We start from the raw sequence: 21,384 nt of genomic DNA on the forward strand, positions 1-21,384 counted from the left end.
AGAATGTAATGACAATAAATGGGTGTATGAGCACAGATGGTATGAGACCGTAAATATGTTGCAGTTCGGTGACACAGTTGGTGTGGCTGCGGTACCTAACGGTGGGATAATGGCGACAATCAAATAGCATTTTCGCGCGGTAATCGTGGATTCATGATTTTCAATGGACAATACCGGGTTGACTTAAATGTTCACATATCCACCGGAAATCTAGTTCGTTTAAAAATTGATTTATTGTCTGCAAGGAAAATCATTTGTTTTTGAACAATCTTAATTGGACAAATTGAGACAAATTTACTTGAGACATCAGTCGGTATAGAATGTCTACAACATCCATAGTTACCACTAAAAAAACTTCATTTATTTACTTGATGGATGGACATGTTACTCTTTACAACCGTTAAAGCTTCGCTAATATATCTTTTTCCACGGTATAATTTCCCAAGCTCTGAAAATCTGTCGACTGAATAAATAAAGTTTCAATTTGTTGAAACAAAAAACGAAAACCACCAGCACGGCCAAGTACTCCGTCCAAAAAAACATCAGCTTTTGCCAAAACGTTGCGTGAAACCGAGTTCTCATTTCGCCGATATCGACACATAAGTTGATCCTGATTTTGTCGTCACTGCTGCGGTCCCAAATTGAGTTGGTCTTTTCGAATTTAATGAAACCAACATTTCTGGTCAGTTTTTCGGAAATTGATGTCATTTCGTAGTCTTTAATGTTCGTACTGTTGCTGGGAATCAATTCGAAATAGAAATTGGACTTAACGTTTCGCATGAAGTACGGACAGTAAAATGAGGCCTTTTGTTCCAATTTCAATTTTCCTTCGTATGTTATGTGGCCGGATTGAAAATTTGGCGGTAATTGTTCTTTAGAAAAAATTACGGCTGATGGGATATGCAGTTTGCAATGGTGGTTCTGTGGTAAATATAATGCTTTGTGTCAACAAACGGAATATCGAACAATATTAGTAACAAACCTTGATGTGAGCGTCGAGTTCCAGAAATATATTCAAATATGTTAATGGTTCTGGCAATGCGGCGTATGTAAATTGGAGATGCAATCGATCCGCAATATTGTTGTGATCAAAGTCTTCCTTCCAGAACTTAAAACAGAATTACCTCACCGTAATTTGAGGATTAGCAAACCACTTACCTTGACTGTACTACGTTTCTGCCAGGTTTCGGTAATTTCATTAAAATGTCCATAAGAACTAATCACAGCCAATGAGGAACTGCCATCCACAGCACCGGTATAATCACTATTGTCAACACTTGATGGACCATGTTCTCCCATTAAAATGTATTTGTACTGAAACGATACGCTCGGTTGTTCGTAAAATATTTTTGGTTGATACCACAGATCGTTGCTGATGTGAATTATCAGGTAAATCGGAGCGACAACGATAAAAACAGTTGATAAAAATACGAACAGTGCAGCGCAAGAACATATTGAGTTTTTGTAGGTCGTGTTTACAGAAGTGGAATACAAAGTTAATATTTTCATTATTTAAGATGATGGTAAGAACTACACCCGAAATGGTAGAATGTGAAGAAACCTTAATTTGCGTAATTCAAACGTAGTCTAGTAAACAATAATATTCACATGAAATTGTTTGGTAGTGCTGTTACTAAGGAGTCACTATGGTAACCAATATCGGTTGATTGCGTGGAGTGTGTGAAACATAACAATATCATACTCGATGTAGAGTATACTGACTATAAGCATATGTTTAATTAAAATGTATCAATGTGAGGACAATATCACATTTTTTTGTGTCCTAGATAGAGGAAACTGTTAAATAATCGAAGAGAAGGTTTTATTGCATCGATCACATACAATTTTAAGGCGTTTACATTATACGAAGAGTGTTAAGTTAAGCTGAGTACTTTGAGCACCTATTAGCGAGGTTTTATGCTTGCTTCCCAAAAGTAATATATTCCAATGATTTTTTTGTTCGTTTTTCGACTATATTAAGACTTGGTGCACAGCACTGATCCTAGCATGAACATGTAAAATATTCGAAGGCCGATAAGGTCACAAAGGGCACTGCGATAGCGATTCTTTTGTAAAGGTGGATGACTTGAACGAATAATGCGAGAACCAATTCATTACTCTATTAAGCACCTAACTTTCGTCAGAGGGTCAGAGCATATTTTCTTTGCATACTTCGTGGCATGATTAAGTCATGTTAAGCCGGTTTTACTGGATTTTAGTTTACTTTTGATGATATCTTTCCACCAGAATTTATTTTCTAAAATGTACGACCGCAAAAACGACCACGAATGTGTCAGAACAGAAAATAGATTTGTTTGTTGCAGTTTGACCAGCTCTGAGAAAACTAAAGAGTTTATGAAAATTTAGCTAGGTATCGATTCCTCTTTAATAAGGTCTCTAAAAAAATACAATTTCTGTTTCAGAAGCGAGCTTTTTCGCTATAGAAAATCTTCCAATAGAAACAGCCTAAGATATTACAACATTAACACCAAAATCAATACCGTTTTATCATAAACTGCAACAAGTTACTCTTTGTTTTCTCTGAATAATTTATTATTAAATTGATTGTTTTATTTACCAAAAACAACAAAATTACTTTTTATTTCAGGTCACTACCATTTCTATCGGAGTTTATATGAATAAATAAATTTCTTAACAGATTTAAGCATAAATTTGACTGTTGCCCGATTATTACGTGACTATCGAACAGCTAAGAATTTAAATAAATTATTATAAAATAAATGTGAAATGTAATTATGTAATTTAAGGCATAAGGCATTCATATCGCTTAGGTAGGTCGAAATTTTGTCCTATGTGAAGCAGGGCTGGAAAAAGTAATTCTAAAAATATGCTTCGAATTACCAGACTCGATAATTATTCTGAAGATATACTTGCCATCAGTGAAATGTTACACATTTTCATTGTAAACGTAAAGCCAATAAATTATTCAAATGCATTTCAGCAATTCAAGTGTTTAATTTTATTACCTATACCGCAGTTTATCTCTGCAGCTAACGTGTTTGCATTTAAAAAGAATAAAATTCCGAAAAAAGACTGCGAACATTAAGTGCCGTTCGTTCATAAAAATGATGTCACGCAACAAAGAGGGTTGGTCAATGTACATAGTTGCGACAAAAAGTACTTTACTGGGTTTTTTCCAAGGTAAGTATAGTGAGGATAGTATAGTAATGCCATTCAGACGCGCGCCCTAGCACATAAGTTCGATGCTAATGACATCCTTTTTTTAAAAGGTTGACTACGATTTTTTTTTGTATTTCACAAAAATATTTTCGCTATCTCACAACAGATGGCCCGACTTTCTATTCAATTTTTTGCTTACAACGAAGGGATGAGATGGCGTTTGTATCGAACTTTCGTGCCACCGCACATCTGATTCGGTTATATATGGCATTACCTCCTCACTATATTTACCTTGGTTCTTTCAAAAAGACTTTTTTGAGAAAAACGTTCAATTTAAATGCTCAAATGATCTATTTGGCACACCATGTGTATTGTTACACTCGGCTTGTAGTCTCGAGTGACAATCTACACATCTAGTGCATAAAAGAGCATTCATCACTCGGTGGCATAATTAACTATTTTGTGACATCATTTATGAACGTTCCCAATTGGCATAGCATTACAAACGGATAGGAAATACCTGTTCGGTCGTTTGCTACAGAAATAGAAGACTTGTACAATTGGCCAATTGTATGTTGAAACTGACCATACCTATTACCATCCATATATATACCATTTCAAAAATGATTTTTTTTTCACCCCTAACTACCATTAAACATTTTCATAACAGCCAGCGATTCATGTATAGTAACCACAACATATAACTACATAATCGCGTGTACTTGCCTAAAATTGTTCAATATAGCTGCTTTAGAAGTTAGTGAAAGTTCTTGTGTTGTGAAATATACATCACAGACTGATATATTTAATCGTGGAACGGATACAATAGATTTTGTTGGTCATTGCTAGAGAGCTTTGAACGGGTATTTAAAAAGTTTAAATACTAAAAAAAAGTTTAATAATAGTAGGAAAGACGGAAATGTGTCCCTAAGTTGTTTCATTGATAAAATAACTTTAAATTTAATTTTAAAATTTAATTGTAACGCAACAATATTTTGAAGTTACCTACAATTCGGACTATGCTATGAAATTTTGCCCTTCATAAAAAAGCAATTTTCATGGAATTACAGTGGCCATAATAGTTATTTACGTATCTGTTGTGGACGGTATGTTTTAGTGAATTTCGCGAGTTGCAGCGCGAACGAAGTGAAAGCGAACGTGTCTAAGATAAACCATCCACAACAGATGCGTACACAACTTTTCATACTGAAGGCCTAAATTACGAGAAAATTCCGAAATTCATTCCCAAGACATGAAATAACAGAAGCCTATGTTGTCAAAAACGTTCGTTGGGCTTACCCATGGAAAAAGTTGGAAACAACTTCATCGAAGCGCAATTCCCAACTTTTTTTCCCTCGTTGTACAAATAACTATTATTAATCGTATTTCATCTCAGATGCAATGTTAAGCAAAAAACGTATAAATGTTATGTTACTCTTTCGTTAACTTCGACGACATAGTATTTTGAATTAATTGGATTAAGGTGTAACGAAATGTTGTCGGTTAATTTTTGGTCACTGTTTATCATGTTGTTTTGATTAAAATCAAATAAAATTTTCCTTAAATCCCAACGAGTTCGTCATGATATTTCTGCTTATAAAGATAACGAAATCTTTTCCAAAAATAAATTCTTTGTTCGGTTTATCAAGCACAATATAAGAAAATCTTCACCTTATCAACGGCAATTGATATCACTCCAATACAGCTGTAAAACAATATTTTTATCCATATCTATAAAAACTACTATGAAATGCACTGTCGTTATCGAAATTGATTTACCATTAACAGTAATAACAGACTCAAGGAACATATGGTCGAAGCTTCATATGTACGTGGTACTCATTTAAAATTCATTAAGCTTTATTATTCCTGAATGGAAGGGACTTTTAAAGAATTACAAGTGAAAAACAAACTTTTATTGTTGGACATATAAATAAATATTGTCTGCTGATTTCATAGGTATATTGAGTGTGCGTGTGTGTTTGTAAAACAAAGTGTTGTTCCGATATTTACACACGTAAGATTGAAATTGTTTACTGAAATGCCATTGATAACTAGCCATGTGAAAGTGTTGCAAACAATCAAAGCCCACACGAGCGACATAAATTGTATCGAATTTTGGGGAAATCATTTATTATTCACTGGTTCAAGGTAATTATTATAACTGAGTGATTATGAAATTAGAACTGTATAACTCAGGTCTAAGTATGGTAGGTCCGAGACGAAAGCGAGAATCTTGTTTATCACTTATCACAGCAACGTTTGAAATACAAATTTACCATTCAGGCAAAATAAATTGGCAAAATAAAAAGTTCCAAACAATTACGTAAGTCATTTTATTGACTAAACCCTCGGTTAATGAGTTGTAACGCTCATGTCAATTAAGTAATGACTCATTTCCCGGGGGTGAAGTCAGTAAAGTTTGATAAGCCGAGCGAGTGAAAATTCCCTAATTCTACTGGAAAGTGATTAAAGGCGAGACATATAAATAATGACATTCAATAAAAAAGAAATTAATCGACAGAAAATAAGTATAATGATTAACAATGAACTGGACGATAAATCAATTTTTCTTTTTTCCGTGCCTGATACATTATTGCGTAAAACTCGTTGCCGTTATTTACCCAACCATTTTTCCTCAATTATTCATTGCATTTTCATTATTAAATATGACATAGCCTTTCGATCAATTTAGTTGTCCGTTCGCTTACTTTACATGTTAGTAAAACTTTTTCATGATATGCGAGGGACAACACGAGCGAGTACTTGATATTTTATTGATTAGGGGTGTACGACAGTACGACGATTCAGTAGTTGAGACGACAGGTGTTCCCATGCAAAGTCTTCACAGCACAACCTTTTCAAGGTTGTTGTGGAAAAGCTCTCATTTTTGTGATTTCCTCGATTTGACAATTTTACATCTAGTGCGATAAAATGCCTGAACTGTCACAAAACCCCTACTATTATGTTATAATAATACGTTGAGACAGTGAAGAACAAAAATAGCAATTAAAGATCAATGTAATGGCGTGAGGTTAACCAGATTAACCTTTCACAAATTACTATGTCATCATTTAAAATCAAAATGAAAAGTCACGTAAAAACTGGGCTTTTCAAATTTTTATCCATTGTTATGTATTTACATAGTTAAGGCTAAGGTCAATAATCAAATCACACGTACACGTGACTTTTCGTTTTTATCACAAAACAAGAAATTCGTTACAGCTCTAGAGCTGTAAAGTAGATCTGAAAATCCATTCGACCGTAGGAGATATTTAAAACATAGAAACGCACCTAGTTAAATGTGACTTTGTGGTATGTAAGCTTATTATAGATAGATCCGCGGAGGATTTGCATTACCTTCAGTATTTATATACTTTGCTTAGAACAACCTTTCAGCCCCTTACTGGCTTTTCTGTTCTAGAATTGGCGAGCCTTTGACAAGATGGGCATTTCACATTTGTGAAAGTTTGAAAATATTTAAATACCATCATTTATCACAAATAGCATCGTACGAGCGTTTATTGCGTTTTAACCGACTTATCTTGTGTATGTAATTGTCAGATAAGGAGCTCTATTTATACAAAATCAACAGAGCACCGTGAATCAAAACACTTCCCTATTTAGACAAATACGAGGCTACAGTCTTGAACTCTTAGTATTTTGACCACTGCTCCTTCTGTCTTTGCGATGATATATTCTTAGTATCACTTACCAAGAAATAATTAAGTCTGTGAAAATGTTCAAGGTATTGATGGGTAAAAATACATTTGTTTAGGTTAGTGTTTTAGCTCGACTTTTGACAATTAGAATCTCTATTTAAAGTCTAGCGCTTCATGCTACGTTCATTACACATAGCTATCTTACATCTTAACAAAACGGTTTACGATTTAAATATCTTTAGAATCCCAAGTAAACTAAAACCACATCCTACACTTCTTTTGTGGTTGACCAACCGATTTTATATTTCTCTTTTTTCTTGCTACAGTGATAAAACAGTTCGAGTATGGCGTTGGAATGTGGGAAAAGGCTTCGTCGAAGAAGTATTTTCTCCACTGCTGGGTCATAAGTATGGAGTGACGTGTGTGAGAGTATCACCACAGGTAATAATTTTGATAAAAACGAAAACCTCAATTTATAAAATCAAAATTCATTTCAATCGATTCCATCAAAAGAAAACATTTAAATACTCCAACGGTATCGGGTGCTTACTCTCTAACAATCGAAACTGCATCGCAAATTTGTTTCGCTCACTAAACTGTTGAGCTTCATTATAGAATTGAGCTAAGTAGATGTACACGTCCATCACTTTCGCGTAGCATCCCAATTTCGTGAACTTTTCCACGGTCTCCTCCAGAATGTCCTTGCATCTGTTCATCTTCGACAATTTGCGGTCGGCGTCCGGTTCGGCCGCAATTAAGCACTTAACAAACAAAAACATTGTCTTTGCCGTGTCGTACAATCCACCATTTGCCAATACAGTGTCCATACATCCGGTTATAGTTTTTAGCGCTTGAGTCGGCATTCCCGTATTGAGCAGGACGAACGCGAAATTTACATCAACAATAGCCGCTTCGTAGGAGAAATACTTGGCATTGGCATAGATCAGGGCTTCCTTGAGAATGGTCACCACATCAGCTGATACACTGTTGCCATTCATTTTCGTATTTGCCAACAAAATCATGGCTCTGACCCGATTCAAGGGCTCCAGCACGTCGTCGGTCAAGAGATTTTCCAAAATTTTTCTAGCTCCAGTCAGATTCCTTCGGGCAATGTTTAATCTAGCTCGTTGCAACAGACTCACATTCCTATCCAATGTATACACTTTCGAGCAAGCTTTCGACGCAACATCCCATTGATGTTGATAGATAGCACTGAGTGCTGTGATGTATCCGTCACAGATCATCCAGTAGCGAGACATTGGATCCCGTGGAAAGCGATTCTGGGTGTGATATAAAACGACAGAGCTCAGCGAAAATTCACCTTGAACGGCCAGCCACAGTGCTATGCAACACAATGAGTGACAAATTGCTTCGCAATTTTCCATACTGTCGTTCTCTCGTTTCGCATGTGTTCGTACGGCCTGCAACAGTAACTGACTGCATAGCGATGCCATTTCATTTTTCCCGTACATTGTCCAAACGGCTGCCTTTTGTGCTATGCAATTCGTTATCAGATCCATTAGTGTGTGCTGGAAGTTGATCACTTCGCTCTTCATCAGTAACTCGAACAATTTCGACGGTAAAAAGCCGGAAATCGCAGCAACATTTACGACAAACTGCATGCCCAACGAGACGGAGTGAACTAGGGTGAGCTCAGTTTGATTGGAAATGTTTCGTTCGCACGATTGCATGTTCAATTGAATGTTGCTTTTGTCCAACAAACACAACCATGACTGAGCCAGTTGCAGACACACCTGATCGCCGACTTCTTGTGCCAGCATAATGCATTCCTTTAAGCTAGCCAGCGCCTCTTTATTGTTCCCGAACTGTGCGTGCATTATAGACAAATTCAAACTGGAATACTGGAAACCCTTCGTTTCTGGTGGATTGTGCGACTTAACAGCGCTGCGATCGAACGCCCGATGGAATGCCTCCAGAGAGTTCAGATAGTCTCGTACACGCAGATTGTTCATGTAGCTAAGGATGTGTGCTTGTGAATGCAACGGATTGTCCTGGATGACTTCTTTCAATTTATTTTGCAAATCGATGGGACTCAACGCTCGCCGTTCATTATTTTCCAATAAATGGCACTGTTGTGACACAAAAAAATCCGCCTGTTTCATCGACCACTTACTCTGGCTGGTTTTCATCAATATCGGATTGTCGTCGGTCATTTCGGTGATGTTTGAACTGGGTGCAATCAGTAAACCTCGCATGCCCTTTTCATAATACATTTTGATGTCTTTGAACAATTTCATCATATCATCGAACGTTAATCGGTCCAACAGCATGACGATGCGGCGAATGTACAATATTAGAATTCCGAACTGATTGATGCCGACATTCTCGCTCATCATCTTTTCGACGAACTTCTGCAGATCCAATAGAATTTCGACGCCGTTGTCATTTAGCATTTCCATTAAACTTTCGAACGATTCCAAATGCTCCTTCGACAAACCAAATTGCTTTGAGGTCAACAAATTGTGTAGATCCATGTACGGCAGGTCGGGATATTGTATTAGCTTCAGCAGCAGCAATGTAAATTTCCGACGATATTTGGCCGGATAGGAAATGTTCTGACTGGAAGCATCGCTCAACAGTTTGCATTTCAAGTTCACATATTCTTGTACCAGAAATACCTTCAAAACAAAACGGAAAAGAAAATGTTGAAAGTTCAGCTGATTCGTGCATTTGTGGTGTAAATCGATAAACACTCACAACTATTATCTTGTGCGGAGTCAGTACATCGATTTTATTCGACTTGTTTGGATATATATTCAAGGCATCGATTTCCTTCTTCTCCATGACTTATAACTGCTAAAGAATTCAAAATAAATAATTTAATTTTCGTGAGTATTTACAAAACTAACCGGCGGGTGAAACCTGCATGACAGCCGTTGACAACCGAAATGAAAACACAACACAATTGGCTTGCGTATGCCATCTCTGTTATATCGGTATCAACACGTTTGTTATAGTGGGAAATTTGTATAACGAGCAACATTTGTTGGAAATTGTTCGTGATATAGCAAGACCATAAATTGTCTTAGTAATACGTCTTTATTGATTGATACGATTCTTACCCATTTGTAATCGATGTACTGTTGAAAGGAATAATCATCACTATTTTGAATAATCATCACTATTTTGGAGGTTTTCTTCAAAGGTCACCTTTTAAACGTAATCAGAACTTCGAACAACGAAAAGAATAGAACAGCTTCATACGAAGTACAATTCACGCCGTAAGTGTGCCTAAAATTTGAATTTTAAGTGAACGATTTGATGAAAAAGTGAACCGAAAAGTACATTTCAACGCTTCCTTGTATGAAAATGACGCTACGTTAGAAAGAGCTCCGCACTTTCCGTTTTGAATTTCGACCGCACTTACGGCGTGAATAGAGAGTTTGCGCAAATGACGTTTAGGCAATATAGGTCAACTTATAAATCCAAATTTATAAGTTATAAGTCAGTCACTTATAAGTTATTAGTCACGTGGTTATAAGTCATAAGTTATAAGTCCAATAAGGTCCCTGACCATGATTTGCGGACGAAAAACCTGACCATGATTTGCTTATGCAAATTTACATGTAAAATAAATTATACCGCAAATCACGATTCACTTGGACTTTGCGGTATAATTTGTATGGCTTTTTAAAATACCCCAAATATCCAAGGTTCTGAAAGAACAGGTTAAGACACTTACGAAGGCGGGTGAAACACCAATCTTGAATTGTCAATTGATTGTATATTGTATATTTTTTGAAAAGTCAACTTGAAAACAATTTTTTTTTGTTAAGTTGAAATCGTCATATAAAATTTTCCAAGCCTAGTTGGCGATACAGGAAAATTTTGATCACACCGCCTTCGTGATCAACTCGAAAGTGTCTTAACCTGTTCTTTCAGAACCTTGCAAATATAGGTCTCTATGGAATTTCATAGAAAATATCCCAAATCACGATCATCATAACGAAAATCTTGACCCAATTAAAATATTTTAATTAAAGAATTTCTTTTAATATTGATTAATTAGGAAGCCAAAAGTTCAATCTTCATACAGTCCCGGAATTATAAGAAGTTACATTTACAATCCAATTCTCCTTATTCAATCCACATGCATTGCCAACGTTACGACATTTACGTATGTATATATGTATTATAACATGTAAATCGTAGTGGAATGAATAACATCGATTGGATTGTATTTGTTGAAAATGTAACTTCTTATAATTCTTCCACTGTAATAAAGTTAGCCATTACGCCTGGATTTTAAATAATTTCAAGAAAATTACGTACAAAGGTAAAAATTGTCACGATAACACAAATCATAGACTTATAAAGTAAAGGTTATAGTTCATAAGTTTATAGGTCAAGAGTTCTGGAGGTGGTGACCACGTAAAGTAACAAATCTTTAAGAACCAATATAAAGTCGATTCAATAATTCCAAAAATCCATAAATTAACGCACAGAAACCTGAAAAATTTATCAAATGTCTGATGCTCTCGAGGTCAGAAGAGTTTAAGAACGGTGGAGAAGTAAAACGTTTTTGTCATTCTTCCTGATTTGTCCTCAGAAATAGACTTGCTGAAGAAATTTCTTCCTGGCTAACCATTCTAAGAAGCTACATCTTAGGATCATAGTTTTTCTATTCTATCGCAAATATGTGTTGCATGAACGCAGCTTCTGAGTACTTCACAAAGCTCATAAGCCATACTCATATTATGACATTAAATAAACTAAGCTTCTGAGGTCAAATCAGGAAGAATAACGAAAACATTTTACTTCTCTAATCTCTACCGCTCCCCAAGAACTTCAGGATTTTTCAGGTTTCTGTGATAAAGTAAATTCCTCGTTCAAGACACGTGACTACAGTATTTTATGGATTTTTGGGATTCTTGAATCGACTTTACATTTGCTCCTATTGGAGTTTTTTTCGTATATCTTTGGAAGAACAGACGCAGCATATGTTTATTGCAACATCTGATGGTTAATCCAGTCACGAAAAGAATTCACGCAAAAAAAGGAAATTTCGGATGTACGTTCAAGATGTACAAAATCTACATTTTAGACGTACATTCTACGTACTAGACGTAGTGATGTACGCATAAAACGAAAAATGTACAGATAATACGTTAAATGTACTGATAACTCAACCATTGGTCTCATCGTCGAAATGTACGTTTTAGCCGTAGCATGATTTACGTTTAAGACGTAGGATGGTGTACATGTAAGACATACAATAATATTATGTTTGGTGTTGATGTCAAAAGTTATATCTGAATTGTTTCACAAATTATTTAAAAGAACAATTCGATTTAAATATTCATTTCAATTAATTGTTGTATTGTCGTATTGCTCGTTTGGTTTCTAAGCTGTTGGATTGCTTTGAAATGACCAATGTTTTAAAAAAACTCGACGTAAAGATGTAACGCGATTTTAACGTTCATTTTAATATTACCGCGGAAAATCAATTTCTTGCCAATAGAACCATGAGAGTTCATCCAAGAAAAAGAGGTTCTTATAATGCGTAGGAAATGGAATTCTATTATTTAATTTTATCACGCGTATTTAATTTTGAACTCTGGTCTTTGATGAGACCATTATACTTTCACAAGTTTCTGATCGGATTCGGAGTTGCCATTGCCAATCAACAAGCCCAAAACCGACATCTAAAAAAAATGATGATTGAATTCCGACTTGACAAATGGATGCGTTGCGGCTAAAAAATCGGATCTATTTTTGATTAAAACCTTCAATCTCTTGGAGCCTAAAAAAATATAATTACTGCAACAACATCCGACCTTAACAACTCTAACTTACTCGAAAATTTCAGAACAAGAATACATATTTGGATTCGGTCTCACCAGTCATTATATTGGCTTAAAAGTACTCAGATTTTCTAGCTCAATAGGTTTGTTCCAAATAACTGTAAACGCGAACTTTGACAACCCGAACCACGACGATTTCATCCATAGACGACATAACCTTGGCTTTTCGCTGAAATTTTAAGGCCCCGTATATATAGTGACAGCTCATTTTTCATGAGCAATTGTTTAGGTTCTGTTGTCTATGGATGAAATTTGACAATTCGTATGGCCTTGGAACAGATGTATAGCTACAATTGCATAATAAAATGTACAAATCTACCGAGAATCCTATGATCATGTGTTCTAGATGAACTGTACATTATATTTTTAAAGGAACATGTGGCGAAAATTTCATAAATTATCAATAATAATTATTTTTTAAAGTTTGAAAACTCGACTTCTTTTGGGAGCCTGAAATTTAATGTTTAATCATCAGAAAATATTTGCCTGAATGTTGCTAAACTCAACTCAATTTAAGTTTGCAATTGGTTAGCATTCTACAATTTTAATTGTTCCACAGCGTTCCACATGTTGTCAACAAAAGAAGCGTAAAGAGTGTCGTTTCACTCACAAACGTGTGGAATTGAAGAAGCGTAAAGGCAAACGCTACTTCTATGTGGTGGAACACGCGTGGAACAAATAAAACGAAAGAAACAAACGAAACCCACCAAAATTGCATTCTTATGATGAGATCAGTTTACTGCGTCTAAGCTACATCCTTTTTCTACTATGTTTAAAAGGAAATGACAAACAAAAGAACTCTTCAAAGTAAACTGTTCGTAACTCAACAACTAGTTAGCTCAGTGCGAAAGTCACTGACTCAAGATCGAGAGGTCCCCAGTTCAATTCACGCCAGTGACAATGTTTTTTTTTTTTTTCATTCGCGTTTGAGAAACCCAGCACTTTGTTTTATATAAAGTAATCGATCTCACATCTGTAAAGTGGGCAAAGGACGAAATATAGTAACATTATTTCTAGAAAAATTAAAAAAAAGCGAAATTTCCAATATACGTTTTATTCGTACATTGTACTGATAACTCAACCATTGGTCTCATCGTCGAAATGTACGTTTTATCCGTACGACTTTTTTTTTGCGTGAAGAGGGTAGAAGAATTGAATCGATCCTGGACTCATTGTCATTTACGCTCATAGTTTCAATTCCTTATCTTCAGATAGCTTCGTCACAAATAAATAAAATTTTATTGATTCAAGTAGAGTTCATACAACGTTCCTTCCAAAGCACCATACACTTTGTTCTTTCCAATTCCAAAGAAGTTAACAAAGTTAACGTGTCTGTTTCCCTTCTTTAATTTACAATTTTATTTGTTCAAAAAGAGCCTCTAAATTCTCTGAAGATTTGACCACTGCTTCAATAAACTTTTTCCCCTGTGGTATGTCCACGTTATTCTCCAGAACAATTTTAGCTCGCCGCAAATAGCCTTCAGCATTGTATAACTCCTCATAATCGTATGGTTCGTTGTTTTCCTTCGCTGCTTTAATCCTCCTTTTCTCAAGTTCTACTGTTGCTAATTGCAGTTCATACAATACGATGCCCGTATAGAGTGACAATCGAATCGCATGTGGATCAATAACATCAACAATACTCAACAACTCGTTACACATGTCGATTTTTCGCTTGAGCAGCTCTTCAGATAGGTCAGCCAATAAATAGTCCGTTTGAGTGCCATATCGTTGAATCAACGAATGTTTCAACGAGAAGATGTGAAAGTGATTTGGATGCAAGAACTGTTTCAGCTTTTCAATCAATTCCTCCAACTGTTTTACTGTCGTTTCCCGTTCCAACATCAAAGCATCGACCTCCTCTTCGATGTTTGATAGTAAAAATTTCACTTGATCGTTGGCAATTCGTACAGGGCATCGATCACAAAACCATTCGGTAGCTTCATCATGTGGATCGGTGGGCAGCAATGTTCCTCCGCAAGCGATGTCCTCTTCCGGACCGATACATTTCAATGCACTGATGAATGTGCCCAGTTCAGTCGGATCGGCACACCGTGGACATTTACACACAAAATATTTGTTCGTCATCAAGTGTTCGTGGCGCATTTGAGTTCCCCACAGCATGTGCGTGTACATAATGGACAGATTTTCACCCTTTTTAATGTCCCGTCCAGCAATCATGGTTATCTTGTAATGCTTCGTAAAGTCGAAGGTATAGAAACAGTTCGGCATGCATGAATGTTCCAATAGACACGCGGTAGGATACAAAGCACAAATTTCCATGCCAGTGGGCAGATTAACATTCAACGCATTCACTTCCATAATGCCACATAGTCGATGTAAGTCCTTCGATTCACAGTTTGGAATTAAATTTTTTCCTTGAGCCTTAACCGACTCAGCATTTATTTTGTCCAGAAAATTGGTTTTTAAGTACGACACGATGCGTTGCTCTGCTTCTCTAAAAAGAAACATTTTTTAAATGAGTTTTGTTCGTAGAGAGCTGCCGTCCGTGTAAAGCCAAAATAAAGTTAGTTTGCAGGAGATTTCGGTTGCTCTGAATAATATTAAATTTGGAAAATTCCGTTCAAATTCAGAAAAAAAGCTCGTCAAACCTCACCCACTTCATTTTGACTTTACACGCCACAGAGGCATGACATGGGTCATTACTCAAAATATTTTGTTCCCTTTCGATCGTCATCGTGACTCTCCAGCTCGAGAAGTTGTTTCCATTTCTGTGGATACTTCAACTGAAGCAGAACGCAACGGAGAGTCAGCAGTGCTTCGCTGCGATAGTAATCAAGCAATAACTTAATGTTGCTTTTATCCTGGATCTGTTTACCAGTTCGTAATACCGCACATTCTAATCCATGAAATTGTGGATTTTCCAGTCCTTCGCAAGTCGTAGAACACACCGGCCAGTTGCATCTGTAATTTAATGAAATTATGTTGCTAAACCATTTTTCATAAAATATTGGGGCTTTGTCGTGTACTGTGAAGTACCGGCAAACACCTGTGATACATTCTCAAGTACTTATGTTCTCTTCAAACTGTAAAATCTTCACCTCGACCCACTAAATTTATGGAGTTTTTTTCTTCTATTTTTCACTTGAAAACATATTTAATATCACGGGTAATAAGTGTGTCAGGGCCTTTAAGTTCAATTTTCTAACATTCAAATATCCAAACAACATTTCACTTAAATTTTATTTATTTTTTTTCAATAAAACAGATTGAACAAATTAACTTCGCCCTACTACCAAAATGACGACCAAAAATTTATCGGTGTCGACTACACTATGTACACACAAAGAAAATACTAACCTAGGACATCCCAACTGATCGATTCTAACTGGCTTAAAGCATCCGACACATGGGAAAATCGGCTCCTGTCTCTCATAATCGTCCATGCACCATTTTGGACCAGCTATTAATGGCGCTTCACTAAATATAACACTCTTGGCCTTAATATCGCGAGATGCACGTACATAACGACCTAATTGATCGGAATGTGCTATTTCCAATGGGCGACATTCCAATTTATGAGTTTTCCAATCCTTTTTCTGATGTTCAATGCCACAATACGAAACACATTTACATGCAGTGCACTTTAAACTGCATTCAGCATCGCATACTGCACATTTTCCGTTCGTTTCCATTGAATTTTCGTTTTCAATCTTAAAATATGTGACCAAATCGGCTATTAAGGTGACAATATTTTCACTTGTACTTGTCTGCGAGAAGAGTATTCACATTTAATGTAACGAACGGGATCTTATTTTTCGACTGACTAAAATGAAAATTTTAAAGGTGGGATCTCGCATTTTCTCTGTCGAAAATAAGACTGTAAATTTTCCATTCACGAATCATGATGTGTGTTTGAGTGTATTCTTGGTGAGTCAGTGAATGCTGTAAGAAAAGGAAATTTGAGAAAGAGTTCGCGAGACAATATATAAGTGTCATGCAAGAAAAATTTATTGACTGCCGAATTTTTTGCCATTCTGGTAAAAACATAAAAAAGGTGGAAGAGTCACCTAAAGAGTGTGATCGAGTTAAGTTACAATCCATTTTCAAGGAGTGCAAGATATTCTCAAAAACAGATCCTGCACCTAAGAATAAGTCAATTTAATCCTGAATATTCTCTTGCAACTGCAGGTATGAAATTGATCGTAAAATCTAAATTCTCGTTGGGAGCCGGAGCCAATTTTTGATTCCATATTTACATTACCTTAAAATTAATTAAAATAATTAATTTTCTCAAAAAACTAACCAGCTTATCACCACTTCCAACATACAATCATCACATTTTCCAAATATTTCACAAAGAAAAATCGTCATAACCTCGGTCATACCAAGAACTGATTTACTATGTCAATAAAATCCAAAAAGAAAGTGAGAGTATTGTTTATAATGCGCGGTTTATAAATAGTAATCGAAACGCTCATTGACTTCATATTGCATGATTTCTAACTGAAAAGCACGTGTTGAAAGACATTATTTTCTGGACGGATGCCAAGTGAAATTCGATTAGGTTGTTCAGAATGTCATTTGTCGAAAATTTTCTTAGATGGAGTGCCGAGAAAGTTGGCCACAGAGCTTTCATTTATGCCGTAAAGCTTTTACATGGCAAATCAGACGATGAAAAAGTTTATCTCTAAAAAACGACTAAGATATTCCGAACATTCTACAAAGTATTAAACCAAATTTAACAAAATATTTTGTCATTTAAGGGAGGCGTTTTAGCATCTGCATCGGTTGATGGAACAGTAATCTTGTGGGACGTAAATGATGGTAGTAAGACTAACGTATTATCTCAGGAAAATGGCGAGTCAATTAGACAGTGCGCGTTCAGGTAACATAAAATTAACTTAATTATTTAACAGGAGACTGTTTGAGCACGGCAGAGTAAAAGTAAACCTGGCAGGAGCGGTTCATTACGGAAACGTCAAATGAGAAACCTAATCCTTTGTATGAAAATGAACTCAAATGAACACTGACATAAGTTGAAAAATTTAATTCGCAAAAAACATAGGCCTACTAGATTATTCAAGTTCCTAGTCAAACAAGGTCAAACAAGCGCTCCTGCCTGGGTTACTTTTACTCTGCCGTGGTTTGAGTCAAAGCTTTGTTTGAGTCTTATATAGACTGATAATTGAATGTCATTTTCTGCACCAATTTACAATCCAGTTTTTACAGTCGACGACTTTTAAATAAGTGACGTATTTCGTTTTAGCTGTTTGGAAGCTGATCCACGCATCAAAACATAGATGTTTTTATGCTTGATCAGCCTTTTTTCTCCCCTCGGCCATGAGAAAATTGTGTTTCGACAACATTTCTAATCAGAAAAGTGCACCTCACCTCTGGGAGAAATAGGAAATTCCAACTCGACCGAAATCATTGTTGTTAGATTTCCTGTTTTCTCCTACTCGTTAAACAAATAACTATTTTTAAACGATTGTTTAAGTGTTTGACTATTTCACCTGTATAAACAAGTATAAGAATGTTTGTTTGTATGAGTGGATCAGCTGAAACAAAAAACGTCACGCATTTCAAAGTAGCCGACTGTAAGTTGCTTTTGTTGGAGTTTTTAAATCTAATGACTGGAAATGTTTGTCTAGTTCATCAAACAATTGAATTGTATACTGTTACCACTCAAGGAAAACATTTAGACATTTTTATGAAAATAGAAACAATCGAAAGCATCGCAATGCGAAAGCTTCTTTGTGAATTTATTGAATAGACAAAATATCTAATTTCACTTTTTCTTACAAGCCCTGATGGATCTACAATCGTATCAAGCGATGACAGTGGTACCGTTTGTATCTGGGGACAGAATAAAAATATTGTCAGGTTCGATTAAGTTCTGTTGGTTTTACCGTCTTCCTCTTTTAATTAAAAAAAAAATGTTAGGCTGATTCGATGTCATGAGGAAGCAGTCCATGCTATTAGCTTTTCCCCAGATTCCAACATTTTGCTCACCGGCTGTACGTTGGGTAACATTCGTATGCACTATGCAGATGTTGGTAATGAAAACATGGCAGTGATAAACGGTTAGTTTGATCAATTAATTGCGAAAAGACGTTGAGCTTACATAGTTTGATTTTAGATGCATCGTGTTATATAGATAGTGCCCATGATTTAGGGGTTCTATCTGCCGATTTCTGTAAATTTATTCACATTGACCGTAAGTGTTGAAATGTAAAGGTGATCGTAGCTTAACTTCAAGTAATTTGTCTCATCTTTTCTGAAATCAGCATCGGATAACAAGACGTCCATTTACACGGTAGCTACTTGTGGGACTGATCATTTAATCAAAATTTGGAGAATATTTTGTTTAGTTGATGCTGTTCACATGGGAAGTAAGACTCGATTAGTGCCGTCTACTCCTCAGGTTCGTTATTTTTGTAGTAACTTGACAACACGATCAGATACTGAGTCTTCTCTCTACTGTAATAGGAGCATGAATGCGGAAATTCTGTGATCCTTAGCACAGAAACTATGAACGCTGAATGTGTTATGGTCATACCTGCACATGGTAGCTCAGTAAATTGCGTAAGGTGAGCTCTCCTATCTGGTTTCCTGCCGACGGTTTCTTTCATTTTTTTTTTTCAAATCACTTCACAGGTACAATCGTCTGGGTACAATGCTTGTATCAGCCAGTTTGGACAAAACGTTAAAATTATGGGACATTCAGGGAAATTGTCTAAAGACACTAGCTGAACACTCACGTTATGTGAATACGGTGTCATGTAATTCCGATTCAACAATAATCGCATCCGGTTCCAATGACCGTACGGTCATCATTTGGGATCTAACCGGCAAACATTCATTGGATTCGAATATGATTGAAGCGAGTTCGGCTCTATTCAGCCTAGCATCGAATCTTGTCGATATACCTCTAGAATTCATTTGTCCGATTACTCATGAAATGATGGGAAATCCAGTTGTGGCTGCAGGTATTACAACTTGTCTTCAGGTCAAAAATCAGGTGTCGACAAGACATGACCACCACTTGGTCATATAGTGGTCACATCAGTATCGAAGATTCTTCTGTCGAGGTGTGACCAGCTTGGCTATTTAATCGCTTGTAACTTACCAGTTAGTCTAAGAGGTGCTTCACACGTCAGTATCTGACTGACTTTGGTCAAGGCTAGCAGCTAGGTCCATAGAGTTCAAAAAGAATGTTGGATGTAAGTAACAGGTGGATAGCGGACGAGAACCGACTTTGGACTACGGGAAATAGTAAGGATAGTGACAGTATTCAGATGGTCGTGACTAGTCGACACCTGACCTTTAGACTACCTTGAGTAAAATTAAGCAGAAAATTTTCTAAAATAAATTCCTGTCACTAGTCTAGTCACCATCTATACCATTATTATTGATGTTTTCCAGATGCTTTCACGTACGAGAAATCTGCCATAATAGAATGGTTCGACCGTGGCAACAATACATCACCAATGACGAATGTTGAGTTGTCTTCGACCGATTTGTCGGAAAATGATGATTTGAAGGGAAGAATCGAAGAATACTTAAAGTCGATGGATTTTGGTAGTTTTTCTGCACCGGATCTACTGAATTTATAAACAACAATCGCCGGTTAACATTTGGTTTGTCTATGTGATAACAGGTTCACAAATGGAAAAAAATTTTTTCTTCTTTTGGTTGAATTTAATGCACCTAAAGCAGTGAAGTATATTTGTGGTGTTGAATAAATTAGAGATGAAACGGTGACGGTCTTCTTTTATCATTTTTTTTTTATTTGAAAAATTTTACAATATTTATCTGAATAGCCGAGTTTGGCTGCTTTCCTTACCTCTCGGGTGAGATCAACTCATCATTCATCTTTTTTCTTCAGTTATTGTGCCTAATTACTAATTACCCAATCTGCAAATATATTTCATGTGCACATATCGTAAAAACATTTTTTCGTTCGTTCGTTTAAAAGAAAAAAAAAATGTTGTTTGAATAACATTGTACTGTGTTTGCATTCTAATATATATGTTCCTATCATTGTAATGATAATAAAAATTGCCTAAAAAGAGAATAATTAAGATATTTTTCTTCGTTCGTTCGTTAATATCTTGCAGTGTGTTTGAATAATAAAATAAGATAAGAAAATGAGCCGCAGTATACCCTGCCGATGAGTATTCCGTTGATAGTAGACAAGAAATAAATTAACGAGAAAAATTTATTCGATTTTAGCATCTCCGCAACGCAGATTATTTTACAGATTGAATTCGAAGATTGAGATATTGGTTGAGCAATAAAAGCTTACAAGCCTGCACTGCGCATCGATCATTAAAATTTTCTATCTCGAGACAAAATACCTTATAGCTTTAGTCATATGAACAGTATCACCTCTACAAAGAAGAGCAAGACATTAAAAAACGCTCTTTGCTAGCAATCCAAAGTTTTAGGCAACCATTTAATATAATATCATTGTAGGCAACATTGGCACAAGTTCAACCTCGCTCTGTTATTGAAAACGAAGAGAAAGACAGTTTCACTGGCTTGACATTTCTTGTATGTTAAAATCAGCGAGGTAAATTATGCATTAATCTCTAAGAGATGTTTTAAATGAAAGAGGCAGCAGCCCGAAGGTTACTGTTGTTCAGAAAAAGTAGCCACGCGGTCTCTATGCTTCCCTCGTGCAGTGTTAAACACGATTTTCAAGGTAAAAAGATCTTCAGACCTCGTAATGAGTGATTTTTCAAACGATTTTAAATCGACTTTCATGTTAAGATTTACTGAACTATGAT

The 21,384-nt window shown here is 36.0% G+C and overlaps 4 protein-coding genes across 6 annotated transcripts; 1 reads left to right on the forward strand and 3 right to left on the reverse strand.

Annotated features, from left to right (window-relative positions):
* Positions 1-344: 344 nt before the first annotated feature.
* LOC119080230 (transmembrane protein 231) lies at positions 345-1,711 on the reverse strand. Of its 2 annotated transcripts, XM_037188477.1 has the most exons (4): positions 1,159-1,711; positions 983-1,108; positions 902-921; positions 615-860 (listed from the first exon to the last, which is right to left on the reverse strand). In XM_037188477.1, the coding sequence occupies exons 1-4, from the start codon at positions 1,507-1,509 to the stop codon at positions 767-769; spliced, it is 591 nt and encodes a 196-aa protein (XP_037044372.1). In that variant the 5' UTR covers positions 1,510-1,711; the 3' UTR covers positions 615-766. The 2 variants fall into 2 exon arrangements, with proteins under 2 accessions (XP_037044371.1, XP_037044372.1); XM_037188476.1 differs by having other exon boundaries at positions 345-921; positions 1,159-1,569.
* Positions 1,712-4,925: 3,214 nt separating this feature from the next.
* On the forward strand, positions 4,926-20,569 carry LOC119080228 (WD repeat, SAM and U-box domain-containing protein 1-like). Its single transcript, XM_037188474.1, has 10 exons — positions 4,926-5,292; positions 7,130-7,244; positions 17,356-17,477; positions 18,398-18,475; positions 18,536-18,675; positions 18,732-18,809; positions 18,880-19,016; positions 19,082-19,182; positions 19,250-19,581; positions 20,018-20,569. The coding sequence occupies exons 1-10, from the start codon at positions 5,183-5,185 to the stop codon at positions 20,206-20,208; spliced, it is 1,404 nt and encodes a 467-aa protein (XP_037044369.1). The 5' UTR covers positions 4,926-5,182; the 3' UTR covers positions 20,209-20,569.
* Positions 7,281-9,705, reverse strand: LOC119080217 (anaphase-promoting complex subunit 5). Of its 2 annotated transcripts, none has more exons than XM_037188459.1 (3): positions 9,687-9,705; positions 9,522-9,617; positions 7,281-9,442 (listed from the first exon to the last, which is right to left on the reverse strand). In XM_037188459.1, exons 2-3 carry the CDS (start codon positions 9,606-9,608, stop codon positions 7,310-7,312), a joined length of 2,220 nt encoding a protein of 739 aa, XP_037044354.1. In that variant the 5' UTR covers positions 9,609-9,617; positions 9,687-9,705; the 3' UTR covers positions 7,281-7,309. The 2 variants fall into 2 exon arrangements, with proteins under 2 accessions (XP_037044354.1, XP_037044353.1); XM_037188458.1 differs by having other exon boundaries at positions 9,522-9,620; positions 9,687-9,702.
* On the reverse strand, positions 13,667-16,509 carry LOC119080220 (SET domain-containing protein SmydA-8). Its single transcript, XM_037188461.1, has 3 exons — positions 15,950-16,509; positions 15,296-15,553; positions 13,667-15,086 (listed from the first exon to the last, which is right to left on the reverse strand). The coding sequence occupies exons 1-3, from the start codon at positions 16,282-16,284 to the stop codon at positions 13,979-13,981; spliced, it is 1,701 nt and encodes a 566-aa protein (XP_037044356.1). The 5' UTR covers positions 16,285-16,509; the 3' UTR covers positions 13,667-13,978.
* Positions 20,570-21,384: the final 815 nt, after the last annotated feature.

Source organism: Bradysia coprophila, unplaced genomic scaffold (assembly GCF_014529535.1).
Source record: "Bradysia coprophila strain Holo2 unplaced genomic scaffold, BU_Bcop_v1 contig_350, whole genome shotgun sequence".
NCBI classification, from domain to species: Eukaryota; Metazoa; Arthropoda; class Insecta; order Diptera; family Sciaridae; genus Bradysia; species Bradysia coprophila.

Excerpts from the sequence above, each read along its gene's own strand:
- LOC119080230 (XM_037188476.1), bottom strand. The coding sequence starts at position 1,509 with ATGAAAATATTAACTTTGTATTCCACTTCTGTAAACACGACCTACAAA. Across the intron at positions 1,109-1,158 it reads AGAAACGTAGTACAGTCAAG|TTCTGGAAGGAAGACTTTGA; the intron begins GTAAGTGGTTTG and ends TTCTGTTTTAAG. Across the intron at positions 922-982 it reads AACTCGACGCTCACATCAAG|AACCACCATTGCAAACTGCA; the intron begins GTTTGTTACTAA and ends TATTTACCACAG.
- LOC119080228 (XM_037188474.1), top strand. The coding sequence starts at position 5,183 with ATGCCATTGATAACTAGCCATGTGAAAGTGTTGCAAACAATCAAAGCC. Across the intron at positions 18,476-18,535 it reads CAGAATAAAAATATTGTCAG|GCTGATTCGATGTCATGAGG; the intron begins GTTCGATTAAGT and ends AAAAAATGTTAG. Across the intron at positions 19,183-19,249 it reads AGCTCAGTAAATTGCGTAAG|GTACAATCGTCTGGGTACAA; the intron begins GTGAGCTCTCCT and ends ATCACTTCACAG.
- LOC119080217 (XM_037188459.1), bottom strand. The coding sequence starts at position 9,608 with ATGGAGAAGAAGGAAATCGATGCCTTGAATATATATCCAAACAAGTCG. Across the intron at positions 9,443-9,521 it reads CTCCGCACAAGATAATAGTT|GTATTTCTGGTACAAGAATA; the intron begins GTGAGTGTTTAT and ends TTTGTTTTGAAG.
- LOC119080220 (XM_037188461.1), bottom strand. The coding sequence starts at position 16,284 with ATGGAAACGAACGGAAAATGTGCAGTATGCGATGCTGAATGCAGTTTA. Across the intron at positions 15,554-15,949 it reads GATCAGTTGGGATGTCCTAG|ATGCAACTGGCCGGTGTGTT; the intron begins GTTAGTATTTTC and ends ATTAAATTACAG. Across the intron at positions 15,087-15,295 it reads AAGGGAACAAAATATTTTGA|AGAAGCAGAGCAACGCATCG; the intron begins GTAATGACCCAT and ends GTTTCTTTTTAG.